Below are 15,711 nucleotides of genomic sequence, written 5' to 3' on the forward strand. Positions count from 1 at the left end.
AAAATGGATTCTCATAAGAATGGCCATAATGGGTCAGACCAGTGGTGGTCCTAGCCCACTGTCCTGTCTTCTGACAGTGGCCAATGTCAGATGCTTCAGAGGCAATGAACAGACCAGGGCAATTAGTGACTGCTCCATCCCCTATTTTCCACTCCCAGCGTCTGGCAGTTAGGGGCTTAAAACGCTCAGAACATGGGGTTTCATCCCTAATCATTTTGGCTAATATCCATAGATGGACCTATCCTCAATGAACTTACCTAATTCTTTTTTGAACCTAGTTACAGTTTTGGCCTTCACAATATCCCCTGGCCACAAGTTCCAGAGCTTGATTCTGCATTGTGTGTCGTAGAACTTCCTTTTGTTTGTTTTAAACCTGCTGCCTATTTCAGTGGGTGACCCTGGGTTCTTGTTCTATGTGAAGGGGTAAATAACACTTTCTTATTCACTTTCTCTGCACCATTCTTGATTTTATAGACCTCTGTCATATCCCTCCTTAACCGTCTCTTTTCCATGCTGAAAAGTCCCAGTCTTATTAATCTCTCCTCATATGAAAGTTGTTCCATACCCTTAATAATTTTTGTTGCCCTTCTCTGTACCTATTCCAATTCTAATATAGCTTTTTTGAGATGGGCTGACTAGAACTGCACACAGTATTCAAGGTGTAGCATATCATGGATTTATATAGTGTTATTACACTTTCTGTCTTCTCTATCCTTTTCCTAATGGTTCCTAACATTCTATTAGCTTTTTTGAGTGCCGCTGCACATTGAGCGGATGTTTTCAAAGAACTATCTACGAAGACTCCAGGATCTCTTCCTTGAGTGGTAACAGCTAATTTAGACCCTATCATTTGGTATACATAGTTGAGATTGTTTTCCAATGTGCATTACTTTGTATTTATCAACACTGAATTTCATCTGCCATTTTGTTGCCCAGTCACCCAGTTTTGTAAGAACCTTTTGTAACTATTTGCAGTCTGCTTTGGACTTAATTATCATGAGTAATTTTGTATCATCTGCAAATTTTACCACCTCCCTTTACCTCTTTTTCCAGATCATTTGTGAATACGTTGAACATCACTGGGCCCAATACAGACTCCTGGGGGATCCCACTATTTACCTCTCTCGATTCTGAAAACTAACCATTTATTTCTTCCCTTTGTTTCCTGTCTTTTAACCAGTTACCGATCCGTGACAGGAGCTTCCCTCTTATCCCATGACTGCTTACTTTGCTTAAGAGCCTTTGGAGGGGCCTTTGCAAAGACTTTCTGAAAGTCCAATACCCACTGGATCCCCCTGTCCACGTTTGTTTGACTCTTTCAAAAATTCTAATAGAGTAGTGAGGCATGATTTCCCTTTACAAAAGCCATGTTGGCTCTTCCCTAACAAATTATGTTCATCTATGTGTCTGGTAATTCTGTTCTTTACTATGGTTTCAACCAGTTTGCCTGGTACTGAAGTTAGGCCTGTAATTGCCAGGATTTAGGAACACAGATCCTAAACCCCATGCACATGGTGAAACACCATGCGCACAAAACTGCACAGAAGAAATTTTTTGCACATGCGACCTGTCAAAAATTAGAGGGAGCCTTTTTAAAAAATTGGCATCACATTAGCTATCCTCCAGTCATCTGGTACAGAAGCTGATTTAAGTGATAGATTACATACCACAGTTTAGGTTTCAGAGTAACAGCCATGTTAGTCTGTATCCACAAAAAGAAAAGCAGGACTTGTGGCGATTTAGAGATTAACAAATTTGAGCATAAGCTTTCGAGAGTTTATGCTCAAATAAACTTGTTAGTTTCTAAGGTGCCACAAGTCCTGCTTTTCTTTATACCACAGTTAGTAGCTCTGCAATTTCGTATTTGAGTTCCTTCAGAACTAATCAGTAAATACCATCTGGTCCTGGTGACTTATTACTGTTCAATTTTTCAGTTTGGTCCAAAACCAATTCTATAGATACCTCAATCTGGGACAGTTCCTCGGATCGGTCATCTACAAAGAAGAGCTCAGGAGTGGGACTCTCCCACACATCCTCTGCAGTGAAGACCAATGCAAAGAATTCATGTAGCTTTTCTGTAATAGCCTTGTCTTCCTTTAGCACCTCGATCGTCCAGTGGTTTCACTGATTGATTGTTTGGCAGACTTCTTGCTTCTAATGTACTTACAAAAACTAACAACAAATATTTTACCTTTTGCTAGTAGCTCTTCAAAATCTTTTTTGGTCTGCCCAATTATACTTCCACACTTGATTTGCCAGAGTTTATACTCATTTCTATTTTCCTCAGTAGGATTTGACTTCAAATTTTTTAAAGGATGCCTTTTTGCCTCTAATCTCTTTTAATCTGTTTAGCCATAGTGGCACTTGTTTGTCACCTTACTATTTTTTTTAATTAGGGATATACATTTAATTTGAGCCTCCATTATAATGTCTTGAACAAGTTTCCATGCAGCTTGCAGGTATTTTGCTCTTGCGAATGTACCTTTTAATTTCTGTGTAACTAGCTTCCTCATTTTTGAGTAGTTCCTCTTTCCCTTGAAGTTAAATGCTACTGTATTGGGCTTCTTTGATATTTTTCCCTCCCACAGGATGCTAAATTTGAATATATTATGGTTGCTATTACCGAATGGTTCAGTTATATTCACCTGTTGGATCAGATTGTGTGCTTCACTTAGGACTAAATAAGGAATTGTCTCTCCCCTTGTGGGTTTCAGGACTAGCTGCTCCAAGAAGCAGTCATTAATGGTGTCTACAAACTTTATCTCCGCATCCCATCTTGAGGTGACATGTACTCAGTCAGTATGGATATAGTTGAGATCTCCCATTATTACTGAGTTTTGTATTTTTGTAGCCTCTCTAATCGCTCTGAGCATTTCACAGTCACTATCACTTTCCTGAGCGGATAGTCAGTAGTATATTTCTACTGTTATTCAAGCATGAAATTTTTATCCATAGAGATTCTATAGTATTCTTTGCTTTCAGATTTTTAGTATATTTGATTCTATGCTTGCTTTCACATACAGTGCCACTCCCCCACCTGCACAATCTACATTTTCATTCCTATATATTTTGTATTACTGTGTCCCATTGATTATCCTCATTTCACCAAGTTTCTGTGATGCCTATTGTATCAATATCCTCATTTTAATACCAGGTACTCAAGGTCACCCATCTTAGTATTTGTGTAAGAGTACTTACAAAATTTGTCATTTTTTAATTGTCTGCCATTATGTGATGTGATTGAATGGGACTGTCTCAATTGACTGCTTCTTTTCAGTTCCTACCTGTGCTTTGTCAACTTTTGTCATCTACTCTTTACTGAGATAGAGAATCCCTGTGACTAGAGCCTCCCTACAGGATGGTTCTGTCTGAGTGCATGCTCCTCCATACCGGTCAGCTGTCCCCAGTTCTTAGTTCAAAACCTCCTCAACAACATTTTTAATTTTATAAGCCAGCAATCTGGTTCTGTTTTAGTTTGGGTGGAGCTCACCCTTCCTGAAAAGGCTTCTCCTTTCCAAAAAGGTTCTCCAGTTTTTATAAACCTCAAACCCTTCTCCTTACCCCTCTCCCATGCTGAATTTTTGTTTCCTGTTAGACAAGAATACATTGCCTAAATTTTTGGTGTCTAAGCTTTGTGTACCCAACTTGAGGCACCTTAACAGGGCCTGATTTTCAGATGGCAGCTGCTTGGCAATCAGGTCTCTTTAAGGTGTCTCAGGTAGGTCACCTGTGTCACTAATCACTACTGAAAGTTTTAGACTATGTTCAAATCTGTACTTTTGGAGTCAGATCCTGCCCCCATTGAAATAAAGGGAGTTTGCAGAGCCATAGGAAGAGCACACTGAACTGTGAGGGCTTGTCTACACTCAGGGTGGATTTGATTTAAATCATGATTTAAATCACTAGTCAGGAAGACTCTGTTTAATCATGGATTTCTACATAAAAGTGCATTCTTATTGGTGGTTATAACCTTAATATATAGTCTTCTACAACTCAGAGATGGGTGTAGGTTTTGTTTTTAGAAGCTACACACGATACATCTTAAAGTGATTTATTTTGAAAACTTTTCAGATTAGTTTTACAGCTATATCAGAAAATGAAGGATTGTTTGGTTATTTCATTTAGCAAAGGTAATTGAAGCAGATTTTTATGAAGTCATTGGGAGGTGAACGATCTCCAATTCAACAGGTTAATCATTAATATTTGGAGGATTTTCTTGCTATGCTGTATTAGGAGGAGAACATCACCATACAAACATTTTAAATTTTTTTTTAACTAAAACAACATTATGTATTCTGGATTTTTTTCTTGAACAGAAAACATATAATATTTTAACAAAACAAGCATATGAATTTTTGAATTTAGTTAAACATTCAAGTTTTATAAAATCAGGTTTGTTTTTGTTAAAATTGTTTTTAACTAAAATAGTTAAATGAAATTTAAAAAAAAAACAACAAAAAATGAAATGGACTCTCTCGTGTAGAACTGGCTGACAAACTTAAAATATTGGCTTCTGCAGCTAACTCAGCCATCTTCACCTTCATTTTCCTGTTTGTTCATAATCTGGAAAAGAAAACAAGCTTTCCTGCTTTTTTCAGGTCCAAAACCATTTCTCAATTTGGAATGAATTAGTCCAAAGGAAGAAAATATTCTTTCTACCCCGGCAGAAAAAGCTACTGCTGTTAAAAGTGAGATTATTACTTCAACAGTCTCTGAATCCAAGTGCTTAAGTGACTTCCACCAGTTCACTGGGGTGACTTTCTTTAAAATATCATTAGCAAACATATGTTTCTTGAATGGTTTACCTTTGGCTCTGAAGTTCATTATAGTTGGCATTATGGAGGGATGTTTGCTGGATGTCCATGTCCTAGCCAACTCCTCTTCTTCAGCAGTTAAGGTTTGACCTTGGTACCAAGTACTGAGAATATTTGCAAGAAAATGAGCTGGAGATGGTGCTTGTCCCATTTGTTTTTTTAATGCTTGTAATTTTAACTTTGTCATTGCATATTTCTCTTTTTAAGATCTCACTCAGTTCCTTCCAGATTTCAACAGCATCAGCAATAAAACAGCTATTTCCCTGCGTTTTGTTCAAGGCTTCAGAAATAGGCTTCAGGGTACTCAGCATGTGTTCAACATTTCTCTTAAGCCCGGTGTTGAGAACTTTGGCTGTGACAGGGCCATCTATTTTTTTCATGGTTTTGTTCACACACTGTCGTCAGATTAGGCCAGTTCTTGATACAGTGCTCAAAACAGTCCACTTCCATCGCACATCTTGTGGGAGAGTTGGCTTGGTTCCTCCCACTTTTTTCAGAGCACCTGCTGCAAAGTGGTTGTTACGGAATATTTTGCAATTTCAACAACATTAGCTTTCATTACTGTAAAACTGAAGTCTTTGGCTGGGAGGTGCATCAAATGAGCACTGCAACTGTATGTTGTTAGCTTGGGACTCTCTTCACTCTTTTTTAAATAATTCCTTCTCATCTTGGATACACTTGCAGCATTGTCTGTGACCAAGCTGTGTTGTAGACATTTGAATTTTTTTGTCAGTTTGTTATAGCTTTTACTGTTACTTCCTGTAAGAATTCTGCTGTGTGTGCATTTCCTGTTGTATCAACTATTTCTGGAAGGAAGACCTTCCCGTCTTCTGTTGTCTCACAAGCACGTACAACAGGATCATTGTGGACATTGCTCCACCCATCAAGACTCAGGTTAACAATTTTACCCTCTAGACCTTTTGCACACGGCTCAATTTCTTTCATACACGTTATCCAGCAATTTGTCTGCAGCATCTGCTCTGTTGGGTGGACTGTATCCTGCTGTTAATGACTGAACCATGTTAATGAAGTGTGGGTTTTCAATCATACAGAAAGGAGAGTTTGTTGCATAAACAAACCAGGTAATTTCTTCATCTTTTTGTAATCTGCTGGTTCTTATCACAAACTTACCTATGGTTTTCTCTGGATGATGGAGATTTTTTTTTTCTTTTTGCTACAGGTGATATACTGTGGCTATGTGACATACATGATGTGACTGAAATACTTTCATTGGCAGATAACTCTGAAACTATAGAAAATGATGGTGATCTTGAAGGTGGATAGTCTTCAGAATCCTGTATGTTGAGGATGGATTCTCCTAAACAAAATAAGTCAATGCAGTTGTTTAATTATTATTGCCATACTGCTCATTTAATACTCCTCATTGCATTCACTGACACTCAGCACTACTTTAAAGGTGCAATTGTAAAAGGAAGATCTGCCTATTTCAGCTATTTATTTTTTTCACAACTGCATCTAAAATGCTAGTACCATAGAGTAACAACTATATTTTTTTTGCTCAAACATGAGAATTCAAGAATAGTCCAGAAGGAAGACAGGCAGTCCTTAAGAAAGAAGCATGAAATAAAAAAGTTTACCAATCTGAAGATCCTTCATATTCAGATCCTTTCATCATCTTCAACGCAGCTTCCTCCTGAGAAGGAACACTTCTCATGATGTTTCATTCAGGCCTTGAATTTTTGTTGCACTGTTTGCATTTTGCACACATGCCTGTCTGACCCACAGGTAGGGGAATTTCATTAAAATATTCCCAAACTGGGTCTTAAGGCCTGCTGTCATTATAGGTTTTCCCTTCTAGTGAGAGAATGGTATGGTAGATCAATGAAGGCTACACTCAGAAAGACCTCAAGACTTCTGGAATTTGTTGCTCCAACAGTTTCACTTTTGTTTCTAATGTCTGTCCCTCCCTTCTCACATTTATTTCCAGACTTCTCCTTGTCCAGATCTATTCTGCCCCTAACAATCTTCTATTCATTGAACTTTTTAAAACTTTGCACTTTTAGAGAGAGATAAGGGATTAACCCTGTGTACACAAATTTGCAGAGGGACAATAAGGCTGTGGTCTGTTTCTCGCCTCCTAATTATTTATTTATTTATTTAAAAACATTTTTTGCTGTTAACAAGCATGTTATCTCTGGAGTCACAAATCCATTTTAAAAATGGCAAAACTAAGCATTTCTGATGGTATCTTCTAGACTGAGCACTGAGTCCCATTGGGTAGATAGAAATAAATAATCTATACAGAAGCCTCTGGAATCCCATAAGATTGGGTCCCTAATCCATTAACTATTGGAACTCATTTACAATACTTTTTTAAAACATTACATGAATATGTTGTCTCATACTATAGAATTAGAATTTATAATCCCTATTCCATGATGATATCTTTGAGCTATAATGGATCTTTAGGTTGCTTTTTTCCCTCTAAGCATTTTATCAAAAATATCAGATTTTATTTTTTTTAGTCATTGATTTTTATCCACCCTGTCTGCACTACACAGCTTTTAGTGACATAGCTGTATCTCTACAGCCGTGCCGCTAAAAGTTGGGCTGTGTAGCTGCTGTTTGTCGGCTCTCCTGCCGACAGCGCACTGTTCATACTGATACTTGTTGCGGCAAACCTTTTGTCTTTCTGGGGAGGGGCGGGTGTTTAACGCCTCTGAAAGACAAAAGTTTTGTTGTTCAATTGCCGGTGTAGACATGGCCTTAGTCGCTAAGAGACTATACCATTGAGACATGTTATAATTTATTGGATTTTCAGGAGCTGGTGGTGGCTTAATCTCTAACTTTGAGCAGTTGGTGAGAGGTGTTTGGAAACCTGAAAGCAATGAACTTCTGAAGATGTCCTAGTAAGTTTGTGTAAACCATAGTACAACTGGAATAATTGTAATAACTTTGTTCTCTTTGGCTCTCGCATTCAAATACCTACATGAGTAATTTTTGTGGTGCAGCGTTTAAAAATAGGTGCTAGTAGACTGCTTATAAATTCAAAGTGGGTCCAGATCTTTACTATGTGATGCCTGGCTTGACTTATGTGGAATGAGTTGTTAGTCTAAATGATTTCCTCATGAATAATTGTCTCCACTACAAAATTACCACAGGATTGGAACTAATTGTTAAACGTGTTGGCAACTTGTGCAAAGAGGACAATCATTTGAATGGGCAAGAAAAATTAACCAGCTCTCCCAGAGCTTTGGTTCATCCAAGGCAGAAATGAAGTGCATTGTGGCAGGGTAATGTGAGTGGAAACTTGCATTCCTGCATGTGCTGGTACACATTTTGAAGGTAGTTAGATGACTTTAGGACTGTCATTCTAGTGGATATATTCTACCAACGCTAAATACTTTAAAAAACAAAAAAAACAAAACAGTTGCACTCTTCTGAACACACATGCGAGCCATCTGTTAAATATATAGCATTAAAACACATCAACACATGTCTCTGGTGCATTGCAAGATAGAAGATACTACTTGAGTTTCAGGTTTCAATTCTTTGTCTCGCAGAAGCTAAATTGGGAGTATTACATAGCACCCAGTTTAGCTTCTGCAAAAGAGAGAATTGGAACTGGCTGGCAGGCCACAAACTACTGCTGTAAAGGGAGACAAGCTCATAGGGGATTTAAAATGCCCACTTTGCCCTTCCATGTGACTTTCCAGCTGGTTTCTGCGGAAATGATTATTTCAAAAACAGAGTTATGACTTTTGATGTGATAAACATTTAGGGATGCTGGTTTCATGTAACTGTCCAGGGTAATAAAGAATGACAGAAGAAAAATACAAAAATTATGAGCAACACTATTTCCAAAAGGAAGGATTGTGAGGCTTATGGTGTCAGCTGCACCTAAATACTTCAAACTTAGTGAAACAAGTAAATTCTGCTAGTTTAAAACACTGCAGTCACTTTCTTTAAAAAAAAATGTCCTAGCTGAAGGAAGAATGAGTTTTAAATGTTAAAAATTGTGGTATTGCATCTAGTCTCATGAAGAGTAAAAGCTGAGATTGCAATATACCAGAACAGACAGGTGTTGGACACAGATCACTGTCCTCACATTCTGAAATTATTTTGGTTAAAAATTCCCTTGACAATTTTTTTCAAATGTTCTCCTTTGGTTGTAAAGCTAAACGCATGAATCTAATTAAAGGTATGATAAGAAATGAAACTTGACGAATCCCAAATCATAAAAATATACAAGTAGAGTTATACTACTGACTTCCTGATCAGCCTCCTATAAAGTGGTCAAATGTCACAGCGGTCTAAGATTTAGACGAGCAGTTTCTTGACATCTTGAATGATGGGTTCTTAGAACAGCTTGTTCTATAGCACAATGAGGAGAGCTTATTCTTAACTCAGTCCCAAGTAACACATAGGAGTTGACTGAAGTAATAATTTAAGTTGAATCACTAAGTAATAGTAACTACAGTAAAATTAAGCTGAAAATCCTCAAGGGGAAGAAAGTATCACAAAATGATTAGAGGTGTGGCAAAAACTTCCATAAGAAAACTGAGTGAAAATATTGGCACAGTTTAGTTTAGAGGTGACTAATAAAGGGATATATCAGATGTATAAATTAAATAATAGTATGGAGAAAACAAATTGGATGGTGGTCTTTAAATTCAGGAACAAAGATCTAAGAAATTGAAAGCTTGCAAACTAAAAACTGATAGAAGTATACAAAGCATGTAATTAGCCTGTGAACATGTTGCCATATCGTTACCGCAAGCTTTGTATCATTTACTTTCAGCCAAGCAAATATTATAGTTATATTTTTGTATGCTGAAATATTCTATCAGCATAGGAGGGGGAGGAGAGAGAATCCACACACTTGTCTTTATTTTGTTTGGTTTCCAGCCCTGTAAAAGTGACTCTGGTAGGTGCAGTACTCTTCACATTGCAACATGCCCAGAACCTACCGATAGCAAGACACAACCTTATGTTCCTTTACACCACCTTTCTAGTGGTCACAAAGGTAAGAATTCAGAAATGTGTAATTATTTAAACATATGCAATACAGCAATATTTTTCACTGTACTTTCTAAAGCAAGATGTATATTGTTGAATATTTCTCTTTATACCCGCCACCAGAATACTAATTTCAGTTTTCTTTTTCTGGAGAGATCTGGTCAAACTCAATTGGTGAAAATGGCATAGCTCAACGGAAGTCAGTGGAGCTACCCCAATACTAGTGGAAGCTCTGACCCCCATGAGTCTTAAGTAACTCTTCCATATCTGAAGCAGACCAACAGGAAGCTCTTTGCATTGTGACCTTTACTAGTTGTATTAAAAGAATATTTCAGAAATTTGGCACAGGGAGTTGATATTTCAAGTTACTAAATTATTTGAGAGAGAGATACAATTAAGACACAACAGGTTGTCTTGCCAGCCTGTTAATACATGCGGAGCAAAAATGAACTGCAGCCAAAGGCCAAGTGTTTCTAGTCACCGAATATGTTTATAAGTGGATAGAACATGCTCTGTTTGTCTTCATGCTGTTTTTTTAAAAGTTTTTGGTTTTGGACACATCTTTCAACTATATAGAAAATAATGGTGAAGGAGAAGAGAAAAATAATATGAAAAGTGTTTACTATCTCTTTGTTTATAAAAAGTGTGGATATGTATATCCACACACATGCATGTGTACACATGCGAGATATATGCACACTTACTGTTCTTCCCTTTAATATTCTTATGTTTGAACTCTAATCTATCATATTCTGCATTTATCTTCTCCCAAAAAGCTGGGCTATATTCAGGACTGTTAACCCTAAAAAAGACAAAGTTGGAATCTCGGTATCATCTGAGCTGTAACAATCTTGAAGGTTGCCACTCTGTTCTTGAGGCGATGTTAAAATAGTGGGTGAACTGTAGAGGAGGGTTTAAAAAGAACTGCCTGCCTCCCATAAAGCATCCCTAAAAATGTTATGTTTCTAAAATCTGACTAAGATATTGGGTCCCCTGGCTGCTACAGTAATGCAAGTAATCATCATTAATGCTTCAGACTTATCTTTTCTTAACACCTAAGCATCAGAGGCACTCAGGATACAAGGGATGTGGTGTTAGGAGATAGTTAGGTGTGGGGAGGGAGTCTGCAGCCTCAGACTCCATGTACTGCTGAAGCCCATATTATTGTGACACACAACTTTGTGGCACCAGTTCTGCATTGGTGACTTATTAGGAGCGTGAAGTCAGCTAGTAACTAATGCACTGCTAGACTGACACAGTTCATGCAAGTCTGACACACAGACTTATGAAGTAGTGTCTTGCTTTCCAGACACTTCTGAAACCTTTCTCAGAATCAGGGTACTACTCTGGTCTTTAGTGTTGGGTTATAAATACCATATTGGGTCTATTAAGCAGGCCTTTTTCCCCCAGGCCTGGAGGAAGTTCTCCCAATAAGTTTGTTTTAACGTGGGAATTTTTTTAGGATACATGCTACCTAAATCAGTGATGTCCAACCTTTACAGCTTGGGGCAATTCAAGGTCAAGGGGCCACAAACAACACTCTGGGGCAGATCCTTCCTTCCTTCTGATCTGCTCAAGTAGTGCAAAGGGAGTGGAGTTCAGCCACAGACCCCCCGCTGAGGATTTACCCCAATGCCTGGAGTCTTCAGTAGTGTAGAACCAGCATAGCCTTATTCCCCACAGCCTCTGCCACAGTGGCTGTGTTGCCAGCAGGCAGGGGAGGAATGGCTGAACCTTGGGATGAAAACTACAACCAGGAACTAATCTTCATGCTGGAACAAATACTTATGAAGAGTCTGTATTAGCATTTAAAAATCTTATTAATTAAGATGTTAATTAGTTGCCAATTAGCCCATAAGATGACTAATAATTAGAGTCTGGACAAGGCCCTAGAGTATTTTACAGTAACTTTATTGCTTTGTTTTATACATATTTCATTTCAGTGGTCAAGATAAAGTTGGAATTTTGGTAGTTTACATTACACCTTTATATGCAAATACATGTGGTCACATATCTATATCTAACAGGTTAGAAAATGCTTGCTTACGTAGGCAGAATAGACTGAAATGTATGGAAGATCTGAAGTATTATTTTGGAGATGTGTCAAGGTCAGAAGAGAACTAGAAATGTGGTTTTCCTTAGACTTCTAATTAGGGCCTGACCCAACAAAGCCTTACTTCAATGAACAGTCTCCTCTTAGTGTGAGATTTCAGATTTGGACCCACAAATTGGAAAAAGGCTAAGGGTAAATAATTCATCCTTTATTGCTAATTATGGCTAGAAACATCTATCCATAATGAGTTTTAATATAGCAAGGCTTTTGTTCAGTTTTTGGTTTTACGTTACTATGAGTGAAATAATTCTTGCAATGTACTGAAAATTGTAAAGAGAAGTCCACCAGGCCACTGACTTTTTCCTCTGTCGACAGAAAGCTTCTGTTTCATCTTTCTCATTGGCTTACTCTTCATGCATTTATTAAGCTTAGTTTATTTTCTGTGTGTACACTTAGACTGAAATAAACCTAAGTTGAAATAAAATCATAGGACTGGAAGGGACCCCGAGAGAGCATCTAGTCCAGTCCCCTGCACTCATGGTAGGACTAAGTATTATCTAGACCGGGGTGGGCAAACTTTTTGGCCTGAGGGCCACATCTGAGTGGGGAAATTGCATGCAGGGCCATGAATGTAGGGCTGGGGCAGGGGTGCAGGGGGGGGTGTGGTGTGGTGTGCAGGAAGGTGCTCAGGGCAAGGAGGTTGGGGCAGAGGAGGGGTGTGGAGTGTATGAGGGGGCTCAGGGCAGTGGTGCAGGAGGGGGTGGGGTGTGGCAGGGAGTTCAGGGCAGGGGGTTGGGGTGCGGCAGGGGGCTCGGGTGCAGGAGAGGTGTGGGGTGCGGCAGGAGGCTCGGGTGCAGGAGGGGGTTGGGGTGCAGGCTCTGGCCTGGTGCTGCTTACCTGGAGCAGCTCTGGGGTGGCAGTGGCACGCACCGGGGCCAGGGCAGGCTCCCTGCCGGCCCTGCACCACTCCCAGAAGTGGCCAGCACCACAGCCCTGTGGGGGGGCCGCGGTGGCAGAGGGCTTTGCATGCTGCCCTCTCCTGAAGCACCCATTGGCTGTGGTTCTCCATTCCCGGCCAATGGGAGCTGCAGTGGGCGGTGTCTACAGGTGAGGGCAGCACACGGAGCCCTCTGCCCCCTCCTCTCCTAGGGACTGCAGGGACGTGGTGCAGGCCGCTTCCAGGAGTGGTGCAGGGCCCCGCAGCACCATGGGAGTGGCAATCCCATGGGCTGGATCTAAAGCCCTGATGGGCCGAAGTTTGCCCACCCCTGATCTAGAGCATCTCTCACAGGTGTTTGTCTAACCTGCTCTTAAAAATCTCCATTGATGGAGATACCACAACCTCCCTAGGCAATTTTTTCCTAATCTCCAACCTAAACTGCCCTTGCTGCAATTTAAACCCATTGCTTCCTGTCTTATCTTCAAAGGTTAAGGAGAGCAATTTATCTCCCTCCTCCTTGTAACAACATTTGATGTACTTGAAAACTATGTTCCCCCTCTCTTCTCTTCTCTAGACTAAACAAACCCAATTTTTTTCAGTATTCCCTCATAGGTCATGTTTTCTAGACCTGTAATAACTTATGATGATCTTCTCTGGACTTTCTCCAATTTGTCCACATCTTTTCTCAAATACAGCACTCAGAACTGGACACAATACTCTAGTTGAGGCCTAATCAGCGCAGAGTAAAGCGGAAGAATTACTTCTCGTGTCTTGCTTACAACCCCCCTGCTAATACATCCCAGAATGATGCTTGCTATTTTTTTTGCAACAGTGTTACACTTTAGGATTGTTTACTTCTATTTTTAGTTGAAATGCAGTTATTTTCGACAAAGATTTGCACCAGAGGCTAGAAATGCCCTATATTTATAACATGTAAAATACAACACTGTCTTCAAATTAGGGATATATGGAATTCAGCGTTCTGAAAGCTTAGAGATGGTCTACATAAACTTGCACCAAAAAAGTTTCATTTATATCTTTTGTTATTTCAGTGCAGGTCTTTGTGATTTAGCAGATGAGTTTAATGTAAAATTGAAATGGGATGCTTCTGTTAGAGGAAAAAGAAAAGGAGTACTTGTGGCACCTTGGAGACTAACAAATTTATTTGAGCATAAGCTTTTGTGAGCTACAGCTCGCTTCATCGGATGCATTCAAAGGAGTGTCCACATGCAGACTTGTGCTGAAATAACACAAGTGTGAATTAAAACTGGTTTAGGTATTTCAGTGTGTGTTTGTGTGCAGATCAGCCCATATGTGCTGATTCTTCTGCTTCTTAAATAGCCTTTTTATTTGGAGAGATAAGGCTTTCTAACTTAAATTTGACCACTTTCTTTATAGGTAACCATGATGTTGACTCAATCTGCAGTTTCTCCATTTGCTCCTTTTGAGTCTGTGCTGGGCCGTATGCTCTTTGGTTGGCAACAAACTCCATCTAAAGTAAAGGGTGAGGCCAGATTATCTTCCAATGGAACCTCTTCAGTCTGTGACCGTTCTGCTGGAGAGGCCAGTGAAAGCATTAAGAAAAGACAGGCAAAGAAAACAGAATAAGTGGCCAAAAAAATTATCTTGTTACATGTGACCGTAACACTTTGAAACATTTCTATTTCAAATGATGGGGAAAAGAAAACAGGATGTAAGGAAATACGTGTGACAGACTGGCAGCAGTGATGAGCTTTGTGCACTGCTGCCATGTAGCCTTTAAAGTATATTTTATAAATTGTAACTCAAATGTTGGGAATGTGTGTATCATGGTAGACGTTTCTAACTGAAATGGTACTAAATAATAAATTTTATAGTGATGATGATTTTATTAAATGAGAGATTTATTGTGATTTTGTTTTTATATTTATGAAAAACCAACTTTTAAATGTAACCCCCCCTGAAGCTGGAAACAAAATGACAATCAGATTTGACTATTTTTTTCTTTATCGTTTATTTTTCATATATTTTCTGTTTTGAGTGTTTTTCAGCTGAATAAAATGGATAGTTATACACAGTAGCATATTCTAAGGTATGAAAGGCTCGTGTAGTCGTGTTCAATTGAGCAATGGAGTTAGAGTAAAATTTTACCAAACGTTCGCATTACGTGAATAAAAAATTAACACTGTAAATAGTTTTTACTGTAAAACTGTGGAAATGTGCCAAAAACAAAGCCTTTGTTCCCTAGAAAAAAATGTGAATTACTACTATAATTCATGTTGCACTGATCTTGATTCTTAGTCATAAACTAGAGAATATTTTTCATTTTCTACTTTCCAGAATAAAAGTAAATTCTCTTGCACTTTAAAAAAATAAAAAAAAAATAGAAAATTTTCAGCACTAATGTTTATCCAGCTAACTCACTTTGATACTGTCAGCTGAAAACTTTTGATTTAAATGTTTGCTGTTCTGTAGGCAGCAAATCAGACAGTAACGTAATATTACTGTTGTTAAATTGTTAATGTGCATTTATATTGAAGCATATGGCTTTTAGTATTTCTTCCATTTTCATTTTGCTGTGATTGGATGTGTTCTAGCATGGCATCTTATCCCAAATATCTAACATCTTCTCCTGCTTTCTAAGGTAGACCGTCATTGTGAAAGGAACTCAGAGAATTACATGTTGCAAGAAATACCCATTTTCCCAATTCAAAATGTTTATCACCTTAACTTTCTCCCTGGCTGTAGAATAAATACATGGATTTCACCTCCTCCCACACTCTTGCCTTTTCTGCACTAGTGTTTTTATTAAAATCTCCCATCATTTTGCTGCTACCGGTTAAGCTGCACCAATGGTAGCAATGGCAATAGCACTGGTGCCAAAACTGTGTTCATACCTCTGTCATTTAATCCTCTTTAGATTAGGGTCATATGATATGGTAATA

At 38.7% G+C, this 15,711-nt stretch overlaps 1 protein-coding gene across 1 annotated transcript in view; it reads left to right on the forward strand.

The window, feature by feature from the left end:
- The window catches only part of TMEM38B (transmembrane protein 38B), a 101,651-nt gene extending 86,512 nt beyond the window's left edge, over nucleotides 1-15,139 (forward strand). The window contains exons 5-7 of the mRNA XM_038402796.2: nucleotides 7,597-7,684; nucleotides 9,684-9,801; nucleotides 14,186-15,139. Coding sequence (XP_038258724.2) covers nucleotides 7,597-7,684; nucleotides 9,684-9,801; nucleotides 14,186-14,395 — 416 coding nt within the window. The 3' untranslated portion in view covers nucleotides 14,396-15,139. The remainder of the gene's footprint in view (nucleotides 1-7,596; nucleotides 7,685-9,683; nucleotides 9,802-14,185) is intronic.
- Nucleotides 15,140-15,711: the final 572 nt, after the last annotated feature.

This window comes from Dermochelys coriacea, chromosome 5 (assembly GCF_009764565.3).
Source record: "Dermochelys coriacea isolate rDerCor1 chromosome 5, rDerCor1.pri.v4, whole genome shotgun sequence".
Classification (NCBI taxonomy): domain Eukaryota; kingdom Metazoa; phylum Chordata; order Testudines; family Dermochelyidae; genus Dermochelys; species Dermochelys coriacea.